The 18,298-nt window shown below is 40.3% G+C and overlaps 1 protein-coding gene across 1 annotated transcript in view; it reads left to right on the top strand.

The window, feature by feature from the left end:
* Positions 1 to 18,298, top strand: part of col9a2 (procollagen, type IX, alpha 2) — a 119,341-nt gene that overhangs the window by 90,727 nt on the left and 10,316 nt on the right. The window contains exon 26 of the mRNA XM_039740290.1: positions 17,926 to 17,970. Coding sequence (XP_039596224.1) covers positions 17,926 to 17,970 — 45 coding nt within the window. The remainder of the gene's footprint in view (positions 1 to 17,925; positions 17,971 to 18,298) is intronic.

Raw genomic sequence — 18,298 nt, 5'->3', positions numbered from 1 at the left:
ATTGTTGTCATTTAAATTAAAAGGAGGATCAATGCCCATTTCCCTGAGGGACTCACTGAGGTAGTTAAGAATCTCCACAGTGGTAAGGCCCTCAGGGAGGATGAGATTTGCCCAGAAATGCTGAAGGTGCTGGACATTGTTGGACTGTCATGGCCGACATGCCTGTGTAACTTTGCGTGGTCATTGGGAACTGTGCCTCTGCAGTGGCAGACCGGGGTGGGGGTCCCCATTTTTAAAAAGCCTCCCTGGAAAAGTTTACACCAAGGTACTACAAAGTCATGGAACCTCAAATCAAGGAGGAGCAATGTGGATTCCGTCTAGGCCATTGAGCAATGGACCAGCTCTTTACCCTCATGGGGATTCTCGAGGGGGCATGGGAATATGCTGAGTCAGTCCATGTGTTATGTGGACTTAGAGAAGGTGTATGACTGTGTTCCTTGAGGGATGCTTAGGGGGGTATGGGGTTCCAAGGCCCTAATAAAGACTATTCGGATCCTGTATAATCACAGTCAAAGCTGTGACCACATACTCAGAAAAATACCAGCACCATTTCCAGTCAGTGTGGGACTCCTCCAGGGCTGTGCTTTGTCTCCTATCCTGTTTGTGATTTTCATGGACAGGCTATCAAGGCACAGCCAGGGAGTGAAGGGGTACCAGTTCAGTAGCCCTAGAATTGCGTCACTGCTTTTTGAAGATGATATGGTCCTGTTGGCTTCATTGGGCTGTGAAGTCTGGCATGCATTGGGAAGATTTGTGACCGAGTGTGAAGCAGCAGATATGAGGATCAGCACCTCCAACTCTGAGGTTGTGGTCCTCAGTGCAAAAACAGTAGACTGTCCTCTCCAAGTGGGAGGTGAATTACTGTCTCAAGTGGAGGAGAAGTACCTCGGGGTCTTCTTCACAAGTGAGGGGAATAGGAATGGTGAGCTTGACGGACAGATTGGGGCGGCAAGCACAGTTATTCAGTTGTTACACCAATCTGCATTGGTGAAGTAGGAGCTGAGTCAGAAGGTGAAGCTCTTAATTTATCGATCGATATACGGTTCTACCCTCACCTGTGTTCCTGAGCTTTGGATAATGACTGAAGGAATGAGCTTGTGGGTACAAGTGACCATAAGTGAGCTTTCTTCGCAAGGTGGCTGGGCTCTCCCTTAGAGACAGGGTGAGAAGCCCAGACATTTGGGAGAGGCTCAGAGTAAAGCTGCTTCTTCTTCAAGATGGGCAATTAATGTGGTTTGGGCATTTGATATGGAAATTGCTGGGGCACCGCCCTTTGGAGTTTTTATGGGCACAACTCTCTGGGAGGAAACACAGGACTTGCTGGGAAGATTATACTTCCCATATGGCCCGGGAACACATTGAGATCCAACAATATGAGTTGGCAAGTGTGGCTGGGGAAATTATAATAATAATGATAAGTTATTTATAGAGTGCCATTCAAAAACCCAAAGTCGCTTTACACAAAGAGTAAAAAAAAAATACACAGAAGACAAAAGTTGGTAGAAGAGAAAAGTTTTCAGTTGAGATTTAAAGATGAAGAAAGAGAAGCAATGTCGGAGAGACTGAGGAAGAGAGTTCCAGAGTTGAGGGACCATAACACTGAAGGACCTGCCCCTTAGGGTGGCAAGTCTGGTGCGTGGGACAGTAAGGAGATTACTGAGCAAGGACCTGAGAGAGTGACAAGGAGTGTAAGGAGCTAGTAACTGAGTGAGGTAGAGGGGGGCAAGGTTATGTTAGGCTTTGAAGGTAAGAGGCAGAATCTTAAATTTAATCCTTGATGGAACCAGTAACCAGTGAAGCTGGGAGAGAACAGGGGAGATGTGAGCAAAATGCTTTGTGTGGGTGAGGACTCTGGCTGCGGAGTTCTGAATGTACTGTAGCTTCTGTATAGATTATGCAGGAAGGCCGATGAAGAAGGGATTACAGTAATCGATACAAGACAATGAACCAGAGTTTGAGCATCATTAAAGGACAGAAAAGGATGTTTGGGCCTCATTGCTAAGACTGTTGCCCCCGCAATCCAGCTTCGGATAAGAGTTGGAAAATGATTGAATGAATGAAAATGAATTTTTACGCCTCTGGGCATTAAAACTGATTATTTCTGATTGAATTCTGACATAAACATGTACATTAGCAATATTTTGTAACTAGTAGAGCGATGACTAATTTTGATTTTTTTACTTTCCCAGTTTAAATTTAAAAGGGACTTATACTCCATTCATCCCTTCAAGTTGTGGTCCCAGTGAGTGAATGTGAGGAATGGTTGTGCCCTGTGTTGGAGTGATGACCTCTTCAGGGTTGGTGTCTGCTGTGCTGCCAACCACCTGGATATGAATGAGCAGGTTATGAATTGATGGATTGATAGATGGATGGATGGATGGATTTTCATCTAGTGTAAGATTGTAAAGATTAAAACAAAAGCCTGGCACTACTGGCAGGAGCCCAACTTGAATTAGTTCATCTCAGGACTCACTCCTACTCACTCAAACACCAGTTTAGAGTTACCAACCAGCCTGAGATGCACATTCTTTAAATCTGGGGAAAACACTGGAGTGCCCGATGAAAGCCAGGGGAGGACACTCAAACTTTATATAGATCTTGACCCATTCAGAAACTAAACCCAGGTTCTGGGAGCTGTAAGGTAACCACAATAACTACTGTGCCCTTTTTCTTTTGCCACAATACACAGAAGAAAAATGAAGCTATACTAGAGCAATGAGGAAGTGCCACTAACCACTTCAGCACCCTGCTGCTCACAAATAAAAAAATAAAATATTGAAGACAAGAGAAGAATCAGCCATGTAGATTTAAATGTTGTGTAAAGTGAGTGACTCACAATCACCTAGTGCTCATTAATGCCTGTTGGCTTTGAATTGCCTAAACTGAAATGACAGCAGGTCAAATTTAGAATCAAACAGCTTTGAGCTGACATGGAGAAACAGCAGTAACATGGATAGAGGACACAGACTACACACACTGTATGACTTGAACTGCACTCCGCATGTCCAGTAGCAGCGCTAGTTACCATGTGGCCAGGTGTGTGACGCTGAAACATGGGTTTCTCTATCCGTCATATCTGTTCATTGTGCACTAGGACTCTGCATAACTCTCAACCCAGCGCATCATGCTACTAACTTCTTTTCCATGAAAGGAAAGGAAGGAGCACATGTAGGCTTCCTTGGTGGCTTTTTCAAATTTAGAGCAATCCTCATTGGTGTTGGCCAAAAATCAAGATGTGATGTAATGATTTGTGAGTGATGCATTCCTAATACTGACCTATAATTTTTTTCCCAACTACTGTGGCAATATATAGGGGAGCAAATGACGCTGGACTTTTCATACCTTTTTACTGGCATGTGCTGTATGACCTTAAATGGGAAAAGTTTCAACTGGAAATGCAAATGCATGATTAAAAAAAAACAAAGACAACAACAGGAGGTCCTCATTTTAATCTGGATGGGGACATTCAAGCCCCAGTGCTAAACCACACACACACCCAACGGTACAGAACACACTGCAGGGCCAATGGGTCCAGCCCCTCAACCGGAAACAGGCTTCTAGCACCCAGCACAAACACACTTTTATGTACTACAAGAATCATATCTTTTCAGATCAGTAATGGCATTAAAATATAATTAAAATTAGATATAATTGCTTAAAGACAAAGCTTATGGTTAGTATAAACATTTTAATAAGTTAAATTAGTGAGGGAGACTTATTTATTTTGCACAACATGTGGTAGGCCCATGCCCCAATACAGAAACACCACTGAGCACCACACAGAGAAATGTACCGTACTGTAAGTTATTGACAAGAATTTTACAAAGAACCAGAGAGAAATAAAGCACTTCACCAGGTATTTAAAGGTTGATCAAGTAACCATGCTGTCCAGCAGAATAAACACAAGCAGAAAAGAGAATGAATGGTAAGATTAGTATGTCTGGACGTTTCTGAAAACTGCACAAAGCAGCTTCTTCCTTTTAACTTAGAAACTGCAGGTTGCAGTATATAATATAACAGCACCAGTGCATGTACAAATGGAGAAAAATGACCAGCTGAAAAGAATGTAAAAATAATTTTCTATTGCATGTTTTACTGGCTGCACTATTGAAAATAAAGCCAATGCTTCAAAAGTTTAAAAGCAGGCACTTGTGATGTACAGGGTCAATCAAAGATTTTGACACATTTCTAAGCTTTCTTGATAGTCTGATTGTGCTGAATACATCATGTTTATTTAGTCAGTGACCTGAGACGAAGACTGAACTCCTTCTGTTCTGTGTCTCTTTGGAGAATCTTTGGATTACCACTGTGTTTGACTTTGTGTTGAACAAGCGGTTGCTCATGAAGACCCAAATGAGGCACATTACCTGCATTATGAGGGAGCATCACTTATGGCACTACAGCCATGTGGCGCCATTCCCCCGAGAGTGATCCGGCCTGCAGGATGCTCATTGTTAAGGACCAGGCCAAGGGGACGCCCACGTAACACCTGGCTGCAGCAGATAGATGGTCATTTTCCGAATGGTGGGACTGGACTGCGTGTTTGCTAGGGGGTTTGTTAACTGGGATCATGAGCTGTTTCGTTATGTGGTGGGTGCAGTAATGCACTGTACCAGTGCATGCTCCCTGACCTGGCCTGACCTGACTGACACCTATATCTGGAAATAACATCCAATTCTGCTTTCCAGTCTTCATTTTTTTCCTTTTCACGTGCAAGATTTTTGGAGGTGTGCTTAACAACCTAACAATTGTTGTAAGACTTCTCACCTAAAGTTGGAATATGCTAACAATAAAAAAAGGCATAATTACTTAATGATGGTGATAATGACAGTCAAATGACAACTTCAAATTCACACAATGGTGCAAGGGTGGAGTGTAAGGTAGTGTCAGCAGTAAATGTCCATGCAGGCATGAGGCAGTGGAGTGCTGGTCAAAATGAAGGCTAATACATGGAATTTTAAAGAATTACAGTTACTTGACTTGTCTGGATAAGGACTTTTTCTGGATCTGGATTATACCCTTATAAGATATAATTGCCATGTACATTAAAATAAATTACATTTTTACCAAAATGCATAATACAAATATTTTGGATTTTACTTTCAATACTGTGCTGCATCATTACAAATGTAAAATTGTTCGACTATTCTAGCAAATGGGCTGCACAGTGGCACAGTAGGTACTGCTGCTGCCTCACATTTAGGATACCCAGGCTCGCTTCCTGGGTCCTCCCTGTGTGGAGTTTGCATGTTCTCCCCGTGTCTGCATGGGTTTTCCTCCGGGTCCTCCGGTTTCCTCCCACAGTCCAAAAGCATGCAGGTTAGGTGCATTGGCGATCCTAAATTGTCCTATGTGTATGCCCTGCGGTGGGCTGGTGCCCTGCCTGGGGTTTGTTTCCTGCCTTGTGCCCTGTGTTAGCTGGGATTGGCTCCAGCAGACCCCTGTGACCCTGTAGTTAGAATATTGCGGGTTGGATAATGGATGGATATTCTAGCAAATCCAGTTTTTGTGTATAGCGTCTGTTTGTAGCATTATCAACATTTTATTTGTATACTTTGTAAAAGAATACACAAAAAAGTTCATAAACGTTTGGGGCACTGAAGTGACACCCCTATATTATAATGAAGTTTTAGAAAACAAAAAGGACAAGACAAGTATTTTCCAGACAGTCAAAGCCCAATGGTTCCAAGATGGTGGTTTATAAAGGAAACTCTGAGGAAGAGGAGGGTTCGGTAGACCGGAAACTGGAGATAGCATTATTGGAGGCTCATCCGTCAATCATTCTTTCTGAAGAGGAAGGGTAAGAGAGGCATTAGAAGATAATGTCAACCCCTGATAGTAATTACTATTAAATGAGCGCTAATGTTGCCTCCCAGTCGCCAGTGTAGGACAACTCTTACTTACTGTAGCTTATAGTTTTTTTGCCTCTATGGTAATCATTTTTGGCCAGCTTTATATTTGAAAACTTGTTTTGAAAAAGTCTGTTTTGGTTCACGTCTCATTTTTATTGTTTGTGCAACACTTTGAGTAGTGTAACATGACCAATTCTGTCACACTTCCAATGTTTACAGAAGTGACCCTTTAAAAACAGTGGCAGTCACGATAATCACTACCCCTGGGTGGGTCAACATACAATCCTTGGAAGAATCTTACTGATGGTTAGTTTCCTTTCAAGTGAATCATCAGGTTTTTGAACTTCCTTTTGATCTTCAGTTTTCAATTTTTGCCCAGTCTTTTAGTTTTTGTTTGTTTCACTTTTTCACAATAGTGCATATTTCCATTCCCTGGTCATTTCACTCTCCCTTTTGCTCACAATAATTCTCAGAGACCTTGTGTCTCACATCACTGTTATATCCTTATGAATCATATGTTGTGGGCATTTGGTGAGTTCTTTGCAGGCTAGACAAAAACAGTTTTCAGGATAGCTAGGCAGTATCTTTGTTTTTCTCTTCAATTTAAATCAGTGGTCTTTACTCTAACTACTCTCAGGGTCATGAGAAAATTTCACTAAATATGCATGAGCTCATTGTGACTCTTAAAGACACATTTAAAAATTACAAAATAAAAATCACAAAAGTGCTGAGCACCTCTGGTGCCTTTGACATACTAAGAACAAAAATGATTTGTTCATTTATTTCTAGCTTCTGTTTTTGGTTTTGATGCCTTATTCATTTTTATTAACATGTCATCTACGAAGAACACTGCTCCAGGTAAATGGGCCACATTCTCCAGTTTCCTGTCTTTGTTCTCGGGGTCCACCCATTTCATTTTCATATATTTTATCCATAAAGGCAACATGTAGACATTTCCTTGTTTAACACCTTTACCATTAGGAAATGATTGCTAACTAGTGCACTGTCTTACAATCTCTTGTGTTAGGCCTTCAGTGAAGCTGATAGCTCCAGAGTGTTTCAGACTTATGTTCTTGCTATCATATCAAAGACAACTTTAAGGCCAAGAAATGCTAGATACAGCTTCCACTTCTAAAGACTGCTTGCTATTGCTTCAGGGTATGTTAAGTGTCCTTCCTGAAATGTTTTTTTCCAACAACATGACATACAGTTTGTAAACCACTAATGATAGCCATATGGCTCTGTGGTTTCCACGTTCCATCGTATCCCTTCTTTTAAATATATTGGTGTTATGATACTCACGTTCCACTCATCTGTCATTGAAAGCTGCACCAAAATCTTCTTAATTAGGACAGTAATTACATCAACTGTTTTCCTTCCTTCATACTTGACAAGTTTTGGAGTAATATCGTCATATCCAGCAAAGCATTCAATCATACATTTAATGGCCTTTTCTGTCTGTTTTTTATTTATGTCCACCTCTACCCTCTCCATTCCTCTCATCTCCACTTTTCCCTCTTTTTCTCTTCTCCCACTAACTCTTAATTCTCATACTCAAATTTCTCCATGTAAAATTCACCTTGTTCTTACAACACTTTATTTTCTTACTTTTGCACCCTATTGTATTTAACTTTACTACTCCTTGTTTACTTTCTAAAGTCCTCAGTTTCTTAAATAAACTGTAGTAGTAGGGTGTTGTACCGTGTTAGCCATTATGAATGTAGAGAAAAGCCAAGCAAAATGACAATTTTTATTGGCTAACTAAAAACATTACAATATGCAAGCTTTCGAGGCAACTCAGGCTCCTTCTACATCTTACCTAAAGAAGGGGCCCGAGTTGCCTCGAAAGCTTGCATATTGTAATCTTTTTAGTTAGCCAATAAAAGGTATCATTTTGCTTGGCTTTTCTCTACATTAAATAAACTCCAAAACATCCTCTAATTTGTACCACATTTCTCCTTTATATCTCTGCTGAATCATTAATCCTACAGTCTTCTTTACTACATTCTCTTTCATCTTAGATTTTTGTGTAACAAAATACAATACAATACAATACACAGAACAGAACATAGGTAATCCTCAATAGAATATAATAGTACAATAGAAATATTACAAGTACAGAGCAGAATTCAATAGTAGATGATATCACATAACACGATTTGGATTTGTTCAAAGTCCTGGAGACCTCGGCTGTCAAGCTGCCTCCATCTATTGGCAATTCCACAGCTGACTCAGCACTGGGCCAGCCAATCTGCTGAAAGGACCCCTCTACCCCACGATTCCTGCGATCCTCCATCAGAGATGACTTTACCTTAGGCAGGCAAAACAACTTGGCAGGTGGGCCGTGGCACCGAGTGTCACATTTGAGTACTGAGAAGAGAAACAGAATCGGTGAGGGTTAGTATTCAAATATAATTATCATGTTACTTATGTTTTAGTGCTAATGGCTAACAACAGAGATGCAGTCTGTACAGTTAATCAGCAGCTCTAGTCAGGATATGCTAAACTGAAGTAGTGAGTCTTCAGCTGGGATTTAAAAGCTGAGAACGAGGGGGCATCTCTTTTAGTAGCAGGCAGACCATTCCACAGTTTAGGGGCCCTGTAACTAAAAGCTCGACCTCCCACTGTTATTTTATTAATCCTTGGAATCGGAAGCAGACCGGCATCTTGAGATCTTAATTTGCACTCTGATTTGTAAGTCATGATAAATTCAGATTAATAAGCCGGACCCTGGCCATTTAATGCTTTATATGTTAAAAGGAGGACTTTGAAATCTGCCCTAAACTCAACTGAGAGCCAGTATAAGGATTTAAGAACTGGAGTCATGTGTTTGTATTTTCTTGTCCTTGTAATAATTTTTGCAGCAGCATTTTAGATTATTTAAAAAATGCCTCAATTTCCCAACATTTTTAAAATTGGTATTGCACATGTACTTTGTGAGCATGCCCATGTTGATCAAACACAGGAAGCTCTGCAGTCTACTTGTGACTTTACGCTGTAGGAAGATAAGTAAATAAATATAGGTAAACAACGGTCAATGTGGCTTTTATATAAGTAACATATAAATGTTTTTCATATAAAGACCATCACAAAACATAATCACGATACCTTGGTGAGCTCTGTAGGCCCTTTCATTGAAGGACATTTGTGTGGCAGATTCACAGGCAAGATGAAGCCCAACCTCTTGCTGCCTCAACACGGTGCCATCTTTCACCTTTACACAGCTGCGTTGTTCTTATATGTGAGTAGACGTTTCTTGCAGGGAGAGTTTTCTTCTCTTTCTCTGATGTAGACCCCTCATCCTCATCTTCGTTCACCTCTGTTATAACACGTCTTTATTTGAAAACAGCAGGTGAATTGTGCAGCATACAAGTAAGAACAAAAATCTAACATTCTCTACTATAGTGTAAAAATCTGTTCTGTCAAAACACTGCACAGGAAAAAAAATTGTAGCATTTGTAAACAAGTTCTTGCATATACTGCACAAAGATACAAAAAAACCTATAACATTTTTAAACAAAATGCTAACTTAAAGTTCTCTTCAATATTGCACAAATATAACAGAAAAAATAAAATAATTGCAAAATTCAAATGAGGAAACGAAGTTGTGTGACAGAGGCACTGGTCTGTTCACAGCATGTGGCTTCAGGGCAGCACGGTTACCTGTTACAACATTTCCTCCGGTGCTGAAAGTCCTCTCAGAAGGGCGTACTTGAGGCAGCGATGCACAGATACAATTTGGGGAAATGTACTTCTTGTGTTTTCCACCACTAAGGTGTTCACCTCGGGTATCATCAAGCAGCTCTTGATCTCTTTTTCAGTTGCAGTGTTCAGAGGCTCACTGTCTTTGAATTCCTCTGTGGTTTTTTTTAATAGGTACTAAAAGGTGTTTTTTTGTTTTCCCTTGTGTCATCACAGTGGGGTTCGAGGAGGTGGGGATCTGTATGACCATTTAAAATACTGAAATAAAAACAAGTGCTTTGAAATCAAGGACCACCACCTGCCCAACCCCCCGCCATAAGAACGTAGCCAATAGGCATGTGCTTCTTATGGAAATAAAAATGATCTGTGGTTTGTTCGAACAGATACAACTGACTATTTCTGACATAGTCTGCAGATTGACGTCTTTTAAGCAACCTCTGTCTTTTCAAAACCAAACCACCTCTTGCAATTAAATCACTCAGTTTTAGGCAGCTTTGCTATCTTAACTTGCTGACCGTGCACACTCTTCGTGCATACGCAGTAGTCTATTATGTTAGGTTACATGAGACATTGTGGACTCTCAGGTGTGTTTTTGATTTTTTTTCTTTTTTGCATACTCAATAATTCCAGCTCACACATCGTTAAAACAATAGTTAAGATATTATCATAGACGGTACATACACACACACCTAGTCCAAAGGTCCAGACAGTCTGGGGAAATGATCAGCAGTTACCTTTTCAGATCCAGATTCATACTCAGTTTCATAATTAAATAACAGGAGCCTTGCTGACCATCTGGCCACATGCATTCCTGCTCTGTCCAAACCTTTGGAATACAACAGGGGTGGTGAGTACGCTGGGATGAGTATGTAATGTACATTTATGGCACCACAAATAGATTCTCAGTTTCTCTATAGCTCTGCCTTCTCCACAATAGAATGTTGGCAAATGTCAATTTTTTCCAGAACCATCATTATGCATCTTTGTGACTACAGCCCCCCAAACTGCCACCACAAACTCACAGCTTTCATCCCCAAGACACAATTGTAACACTACTGCCTCTCTGGAAGGAGATCATGGGTTCGCATCCCAGGTCTTCCCTGTGTGGTAGCGCTTTGAGTAGTTAGAAGAGTGCTATATAAATGTAATGACTTATTTATTATTAATGGTAACATTTCAAGTATTGTTGTCCGCATACTGATTTGACAAAATTTTACACCAGATGCCCATCCTGACGTAACCCTCCCCATTTGTCCAGGCTTAGGACTGGCATGAAGAAATACACTGGCTTGTGCATCCCCTATGGCTGATCAACAGTACAGAGTAATGGGGATTGTGGAAGAGAGGTGAAAAAGAGAGTGCAGGCAGGGTGGAATGAGTGGAGAAGAGTGTCAGGAGTGATTTGTGACAGATGGGTATCAGCAAGAGTGAAAGGGAAGGTCTACAGGACAGTAGTGAGACCAGCTACTGTATGTTCTATGGGTTGGAGATGGTGGCACTGACCAGAAAGCAGGAGACAGAGCTGGAGGTGGCAGAGTTAAAGATGCTAAGATTTGCACTGGGTGTGACGAGGATGGATAGGATTAAAAATGAGTACATTAGAGGGTCAGCTCAGGTTGGATGGTTGAGAGACAAAGTCAGAGAAGCGAGATTGTGTTGGTTTGGACATGTGCAGAGGAGAGATGCTGGGTATATTGGGAGAAGGATGCTGAGGATAGAGCTGCCAGGAAAAAGGAAAAGAAGAAGGCCTAAGAGAAGGTTTATGGATGTGGTGAGAGAGGACATGCACATGACGGGTGTAACAAAACAAGATGCAGAGGACAGAAAGATATGGAAGAAGATGATCCGCTGTGGCAACACCTAATGGGAGCAGCTGAAAGAAGAATAAGTAACATTTAAAGTGTTCTTTAACTCTCAGCTTCAAGATTATGAATCAGAGGTACACACATTATGCCATCTGACATTTTATATGCAGTACTGTGCAGATTGTTCTCAGAGGTATTAATCCATACTGTAAATGGTAAATGGATAAGCAGGAATCACGTGAAAAGGGGCATTATGACAGTCTATTCAAATATTTAATAACACATAGTCTTTTGTTTCTTTCTTCCCACAGCCTAACACAAACACAGAAACCTGCTTGGTAATTACATTCAGTCCAAGAATTTGCTAGAGAAGAAATGCTGAGGTGCTTAGTTTATTTTGAACAGAACATTCTATTTTTCCTAAATTTTTACATTTTTTTCAGTTGAAGATACATTTTCCATAAGTCTAGTCTGTCTAATGAAAAAAGGAGAAAAATAATACTTTTGAAGGAATCCATTCATTCAGGGTCTTTGAGGGCCAAACACATGGCACCAGTTCTTCATAAAGTCTTGCATTTCAACTTCAAGTAGGAATAAAAGCCACACAGCAGTTATGTTGCATTTGTAACATACGCAGCGTAATGAAGGGAGTGCAGACTTTTTACATTAGAGAAAGGGAAACACAAGTGAGTCATTGGGAGTGAAGTTGGCTAACATATGAAATGATGCAACCTGAATATTATTAGAGGTCTCCAGGACTTCAGTTAATACAAAAATATGCCATTTAATACGTCATAGGCACAATATTGCAATATTTAATATAGATGTACAATAAACGAAAATACAGTTTTATTGGAAAAACTTTACTTTTTTTTCCCCTCAGCTTTATGCATTTGGCTGACAGCATTTCTAAGTCTCTGGCTAAGTCAGGTCCTGGAAAAGTTTATCATTTACCATTTTCAGTGTTTCACTTTGAAAGAACTAATTCAGTGTTGTAACTTAAACCCTGGCTCACAGACACTAACGTGCAACATGCACATACAGTCCCCAAAGAGGACCCAGACACGTTAATGCTCCTAGAATGCTATGATGTAGCTATTTATCACCTAAGAAATTTGAGGTATATTGCATTTTACTACAAATAGAAAGTCACAGCAAAAAAAATGCACAGAGTCCTGCAGCAAGCGGTGTAGTCTACAGCTGAAACTCTAAGACTGAAAGTATAGCTGCTACACCTGAGCATCTGGGAAAAAGAATATTTTTAGAGTATTGACATTCATACAAAAAAGTAAGTTATGAATAATCACTGCCAGGAAAGACAGCATCAAACATTTTATCTAAATGATAAAACTTAGATAAACTTTATCTAAAAACAAATGAATTTGTTTTATCTAATTAAACACCAAAAAAAAAAATTGAATGTGAGAGTATATGTTAGTCAGATTACTTTTTTACAGCAGCTTTTAGGCTCTGTAATGCAAACTGCACCTTGAGGTTCTAAACTACACTATTCAGTAACGATGACATTTTTGGACTTAAACTCAGAATTGGTAACAAAAGCTGGTGGACTTCTGCTTACTGAGGCACACTGGCGTGTTAAAAGCTTACCTTGTCCCAACACCTCTCACGGCAGATGGCACCACTGTGAAGCAAGTATACAAAGTGTACAGCTGCCAGACTTTTGCTTACGTAAACACTATCACTGCTTGCCACTCTACTGTGGTTTTCACTTATCAATGTGTAGTGCCATCATCCATCAGTCAGTACATTTTATGAGCCTGCTTTTTGCAGCACAGGGTCACGAGCCTATCCAGGTTGTTATGGGCATCAACTGAACCGCATTTCTTGTTTTGTATTTTGTTAAAAAAAAAAATTACATGCACTAAATGTGTATACCAGTACCCCATTGTAATCATGTTCTGGAAAACACTCAACCTTATTGATTTTAATTCATTGCATTACGGATGAATAAACTATACAGTCAATGTTACACCCCATACATTAATGTCTCATATCAAATTAATCTAAAAAACTCTCCCATAACAAAGTAGGGCTAGTGGAATTAACGTTTCTCAACTAGGAAATCATTTTTGGCTTTTGTTGAAACAGGTATTAAGTTTAATGTGTTGTAAGGGCCTGCACTGCTGTCTGGAGGGTTACCTGTTCAAATCCTGTTACTGCCATAAGGGGTCCTGCTCTCTTGGGCCCTTAACCTTAGCTGACCCTGTCCTCTGAACCCCAAATGTCGTACAAAAAGACAATCTCCCTTGCAAATTAATTATAAAGTAATACAAAGTAAAGTGTGTTCGGCCATTTCAGTAATGTGACTCTTATAATACTGTAGCTTGTCAACGTGATGTACGTTTTTCAGGTTTACAACCCTACAGGTCGTTTAAAATCCTGGACAGACAAATGGACAGCCGCGGTAGCGGATTGTATATAAAGTGCTATGGTCTGTCTGTTTGTCACATGATTACCTGCAAAGCACTGGGGCTAGAACCTTGATCTTGGTCTTAAATGAAAGCTTCTGACATAGTATATGCTGGTGAAGCAAAGAAAGAAAGCTGGTTAAGTTTGCAGATGATACCAAGATAGTTGGATTAGCAGATAATTTGGAATCCGTTATATCATTACAGAAGGACTTGGATAGCATACAGGCTTGGGCAGATTTGTGGCAGATGAAATTTAATGTCAGTAAATGTAAAGTATTACACATAGGAAGTAAAAATATTAGGTTTAAATACACAATGGGCGGTCGGAAAATCGAGAGTACACCTTATGAGAAGGATTTAGGAGTCATAGTGGACTGTAAGCTATCAACTTCCCAACAGTGTTCAGAAGCCATTAAGAAGGCTAACAGAATGTTAGGTTGTATAGCACGTTCTGTGGAGTACAAGTCCAAGGAGGTTATGCTCAACCTTTATAATGCACTGGTGAGGCCTCATCTTGAGTACTGTGTGCAGTTTTGGTCTCCAGGCTACAAAAAGGACATAGCAGCACTAGAAAAGGTCCAGAGAAGAGCGACTAGGCTGATTCCAGGTCTACAGGGGTTGAATTATGAGGAAATATTAAAAGAGCTGGGCCTTTACAGTTTAAGCAAAAGAAGATTAAGAGGTGACATGACTGAAGTGTTTAAAATTATGAAGGGAATTAGTACAGTGGATCGAGACTTGTATTTTAAAATGAGTTCATCAAGAACACGGGACACAGTTGGAAACTTGTTAAGGGTAAATTTCGCACAAACATTAGGAAGTTTTTCTTTACACAAAGAACGATAGACACTTGGAATAAGCTACCAAGTAGTGTGGTAGACAGTAAGACGTTAGGGACTTTCAAAACTCGACTTGATGTGTTCTTGGAGGAAACAAGTGGATAGGACTGGCGAGCTTTGTTGGGCTGAATGGCCTGTTCTCATCTAGATTGTTCTAATATTCTAATGTTCTAATGTCAGCAACCTCTGCGGAATTATCAGGATTTGAGTCTTTCTTGTGTTGACCTGCATAGGGCAACTTATCAAAAAGGTGACACTGCAAAACAACAAAGATGGCAGCCATATCTGCTTAGTGTGAAGCAGGTTGTAGAAGCCAATTATGTGACAGGAAAACATGGATTTTGGTCCTAATCGAAAGCTTATGATGTGATATGTGCTGGTGAAGCATAGACTGTGGCTACTGGAAACCTTTGCAAAATTACCTGAGTTTGAGTCTTTCTTGTGGCAAACTGCACAGGCAAACTGAACGAGAAGGTGCCATGGCAGAAAGTGTGTGCTGAATGTGAAGCAAATTGCAGAAGCAGATTGTGTGATAGGAAGAAGTTGATCTTGGTCTGAATCAAAAGATTATGATGTGATATGTGCTAGATAAGCAAAAATTGTGTATATCAGCAACCACTGCAAAGTTATAGGTGTCTGAGTCTTTCTTACAGCAAGTTAACATGACGGAAAGAATAAAAAAGGATAATGATATCTGCTGAGCGTGAAGCAATTTGCAGAAGCAGATTACGTGATAGGAAGACGAAGAATGACAATGGCTTTTGCTGTCTGTCAAGCATGTTGTGGCGCAGCAACCTGATAGTACTCGCTAACTACTGGGGCTGGAACTCTGATTTTAGTAGTAGAAGATAGAAACAGCACTAATGAGTTTTGTTTAATCATGCCTTTCAAGGTACACAAGGACACATAAAAATAAAACCATAAGAATACATCACTGCAGACAGTAGTAACACTATAGCTATATACTCATGAAATCATCCACTGTACGGCAGTGTGCCTTCCCCTTTGTAAATCTCTGATGCATCACATTCTTTAACATTGTGTGGCTTTAATGTGCTTATGCTGATATTCTAAAGTTTATAAAGGGTTATGTTTACCCTTTTCTAAGATGACTTCCCATACAGTACTAAAACACCACTTGCCGTTATTGTAAATAGATAGATAGATAGATAGATAGATAGATAGATAGATAGATAGATAGATAGATAGATAGATAGATAGATAGATAGATAGATAGATAGATACTTTATTAATCCCAAGGGAAAATTCACATACTACAGCAGCAGCATATTGATAAAAACAATATTAAATTAAAGAGTGATAAAAATGGAGGTATAACAGACAATAATTTTGTATAATGTTAACGTTTACCCCCCTGGGTGGAATTAAAGAGTTGCATAGTGTGGGGGAGGAACAATCTCCTCAGTCTGTCAGTGGAGCAGGACAGTGACAGCAGTCTGTTGCTTCAGCTGCCCCTCTGTCTGGAGATGATCCTGTTCAGTGGATGCACTGGATTCTCCATGATTGACAGGAGCCTACTTAGCGCCTGTCACTCTGCCACAGATGTCAAACTGTCCAGTTCCATGCCTACAACAGAGCCTTCCTTCCTCACCAGTTTGGCGTGAGGCATCCTTCTTCTTTATGCTGCCTCCCCAGCACACCACCGTGTAGAAGAGGACACTCCCCACAACCGTCTGATAGAACATCTGCAGCATCTTATTGCAGATGTTGAAGGATGCCAGCCTTCTAAGGAAGTATAGTCGGCTCTGTCTTCTCTTGCACAGAGCATCAGTATTGGCAGTCCAGTCCAAATTATCATCTAGCTGCACTTCCATGTATTTATAGGGCTGTACCCTCTGCATACAGTCACAAGAACTGTAAGAAGTGTACTGATTTAATATCACTTGATACTAATACTAAAATGGAGTCGTATAACTAAGCAGTTAAAAATAGAACAAGTTGTTCTCTTAGAGACATTTTCACATTCGTTTATTCATTTCCAATAACTAGTGGGTAAAGACTAACATAACATGGGGCATCCTGGTGCTTCAAAGCCCAATCAAAGCGGCTCTGTCTTTTTGTTTCTTACGTGGCTGCAAATTAATTACACTGCAAACATTCTGGAAATTGAAAAGCACATTCAGATCCTGCGCTCTGCACACACAATATATTTAGGGTGCTAGTCCTTTCAAACGGTGAAACGCCAGAGGCTCTCAGACATGATTATGGGGTGGGGAGTGTTTGAATAAGGTCTGCTCATTGCCTTACTATTTGACAGAAGTGACAAAGACTTGTGACATCTGTGAAACACTGAAACGAATGAAACCCACCTTGGACCTCCCATACAGTTTGTGACACCTCACGCTCCGTCCCATCCTTCCTTAAGTTCCTCAACACACGCACACATACACATTCAGAGCTATGCCATAACAGCTTGCCTAGTCAAATGAAGAATCTAAGGGTGCCAAGCATATTCTGTAGCTTTGGGTGGGATGCAGGAATTGAATCTGGACAGGAGGCTGGTTCACCACACACCCCAATTACGCACACATCAATACCTTTATATGGATGAATAGAAGTGCAATATTGGACACTATATTAAAACATGATATAAGCAGTTATGAAAACGGTTCAGAAAAGCAAAATCAGGGATCGCCAACGTAAAGGACATTGAAAGTGGGAAGTTACCCCTAATCTGCGGTGGGCTGGTGCCCTGCCAGGGGTTTGTTCCCTGCCTTGCGCCCTGAGTGGGCTGGGATTGGCTCCAGCAGACCCCCGTGACCCTGTAGTTAGGATATAGCGGGTTGGATAATGGATGGAAGTTATCCCTAATCTGACTTATAAAAGGAACTGGAATGATGTATTCTATGCTCGTGTCTTGTTTTTTTATTTTCCCATGATTGTTCAGGATATTTTATTATAGCATGCCTCTTTGTGCAGATCACTTATTTTAATAGTCAGCATTGTGTCCTGAGACCACTGGGTCGCCTTTCCTATACTGTTTAGGGCTTTTGTTTCTAATACTCCTTTGAACTGTGCCCCCTTTATCCGTACGCGATAGTCCATATGATTTGCTAACAAGACTGTACGCCACGATTCATGTTTTGTTTGCTTCTTGTAGCCACCATCACAGCGATTCTCAAATCTATTTCAAAGGGGCCCTTCTGTGCTGCTGGGGGTCTTTCCGACTACTGAACGTGTGCTCATTTTCTGCCTATTTATGCAGTGATTGTCTGTATTGTACATGTTACATTAGTGCACAATTTTATTTTTATTCTGCAAATCTTCTTTACAGGGAGATCCTGGAGTTGAAGGTCTTGCTGGAGAAAAAGGGGAAAAGGTAGGAAATCACATGCTAAGTAATCTCGATTTCCTTTGTGAAACTGTGTTTTTATGAGCGAGCAGTTAGATGGTATCAGATGGGATAGTGTATATATTGTAAAAGACAATTAAAAAGACCATTATGTGGTTATATGTTGGCAGCAGGATTTGGTTTCCAGTGATAAATGATTTAGTTTTATGCAGTTCTAAGGACTGATGAAAAAGACTTCTTAAGTCATCTTTATTCAAGTGTTTATTTAACAATGTCAAAAGTACCTTACTGATTAAACATAATAAAAAAACCAGAAGCATATTGCTTGGCTGAAACATTTCAAAGAATGGGCTTC

The sequence above is a fragment of the Polypterus senegalus genome, chromosome 17 (genome assembly GCF_016835505.1).
Source record: "Polypterus senegalus isolate Bchr_013 chromosome 17, ASM1683550v1, whole genome shotgun sequence".
Classification (NCBI taxonomy): Eukaryota; Metazoa; Chordata; class Cladistia; order Polypteriformes; family Polypteridae; genus Polypterus; species Polypterus senegalus.
Note: the sequence above shows the minus strand (reverse complement) of the source record. Positions and strands in the feature narration are given on the sequence as shown.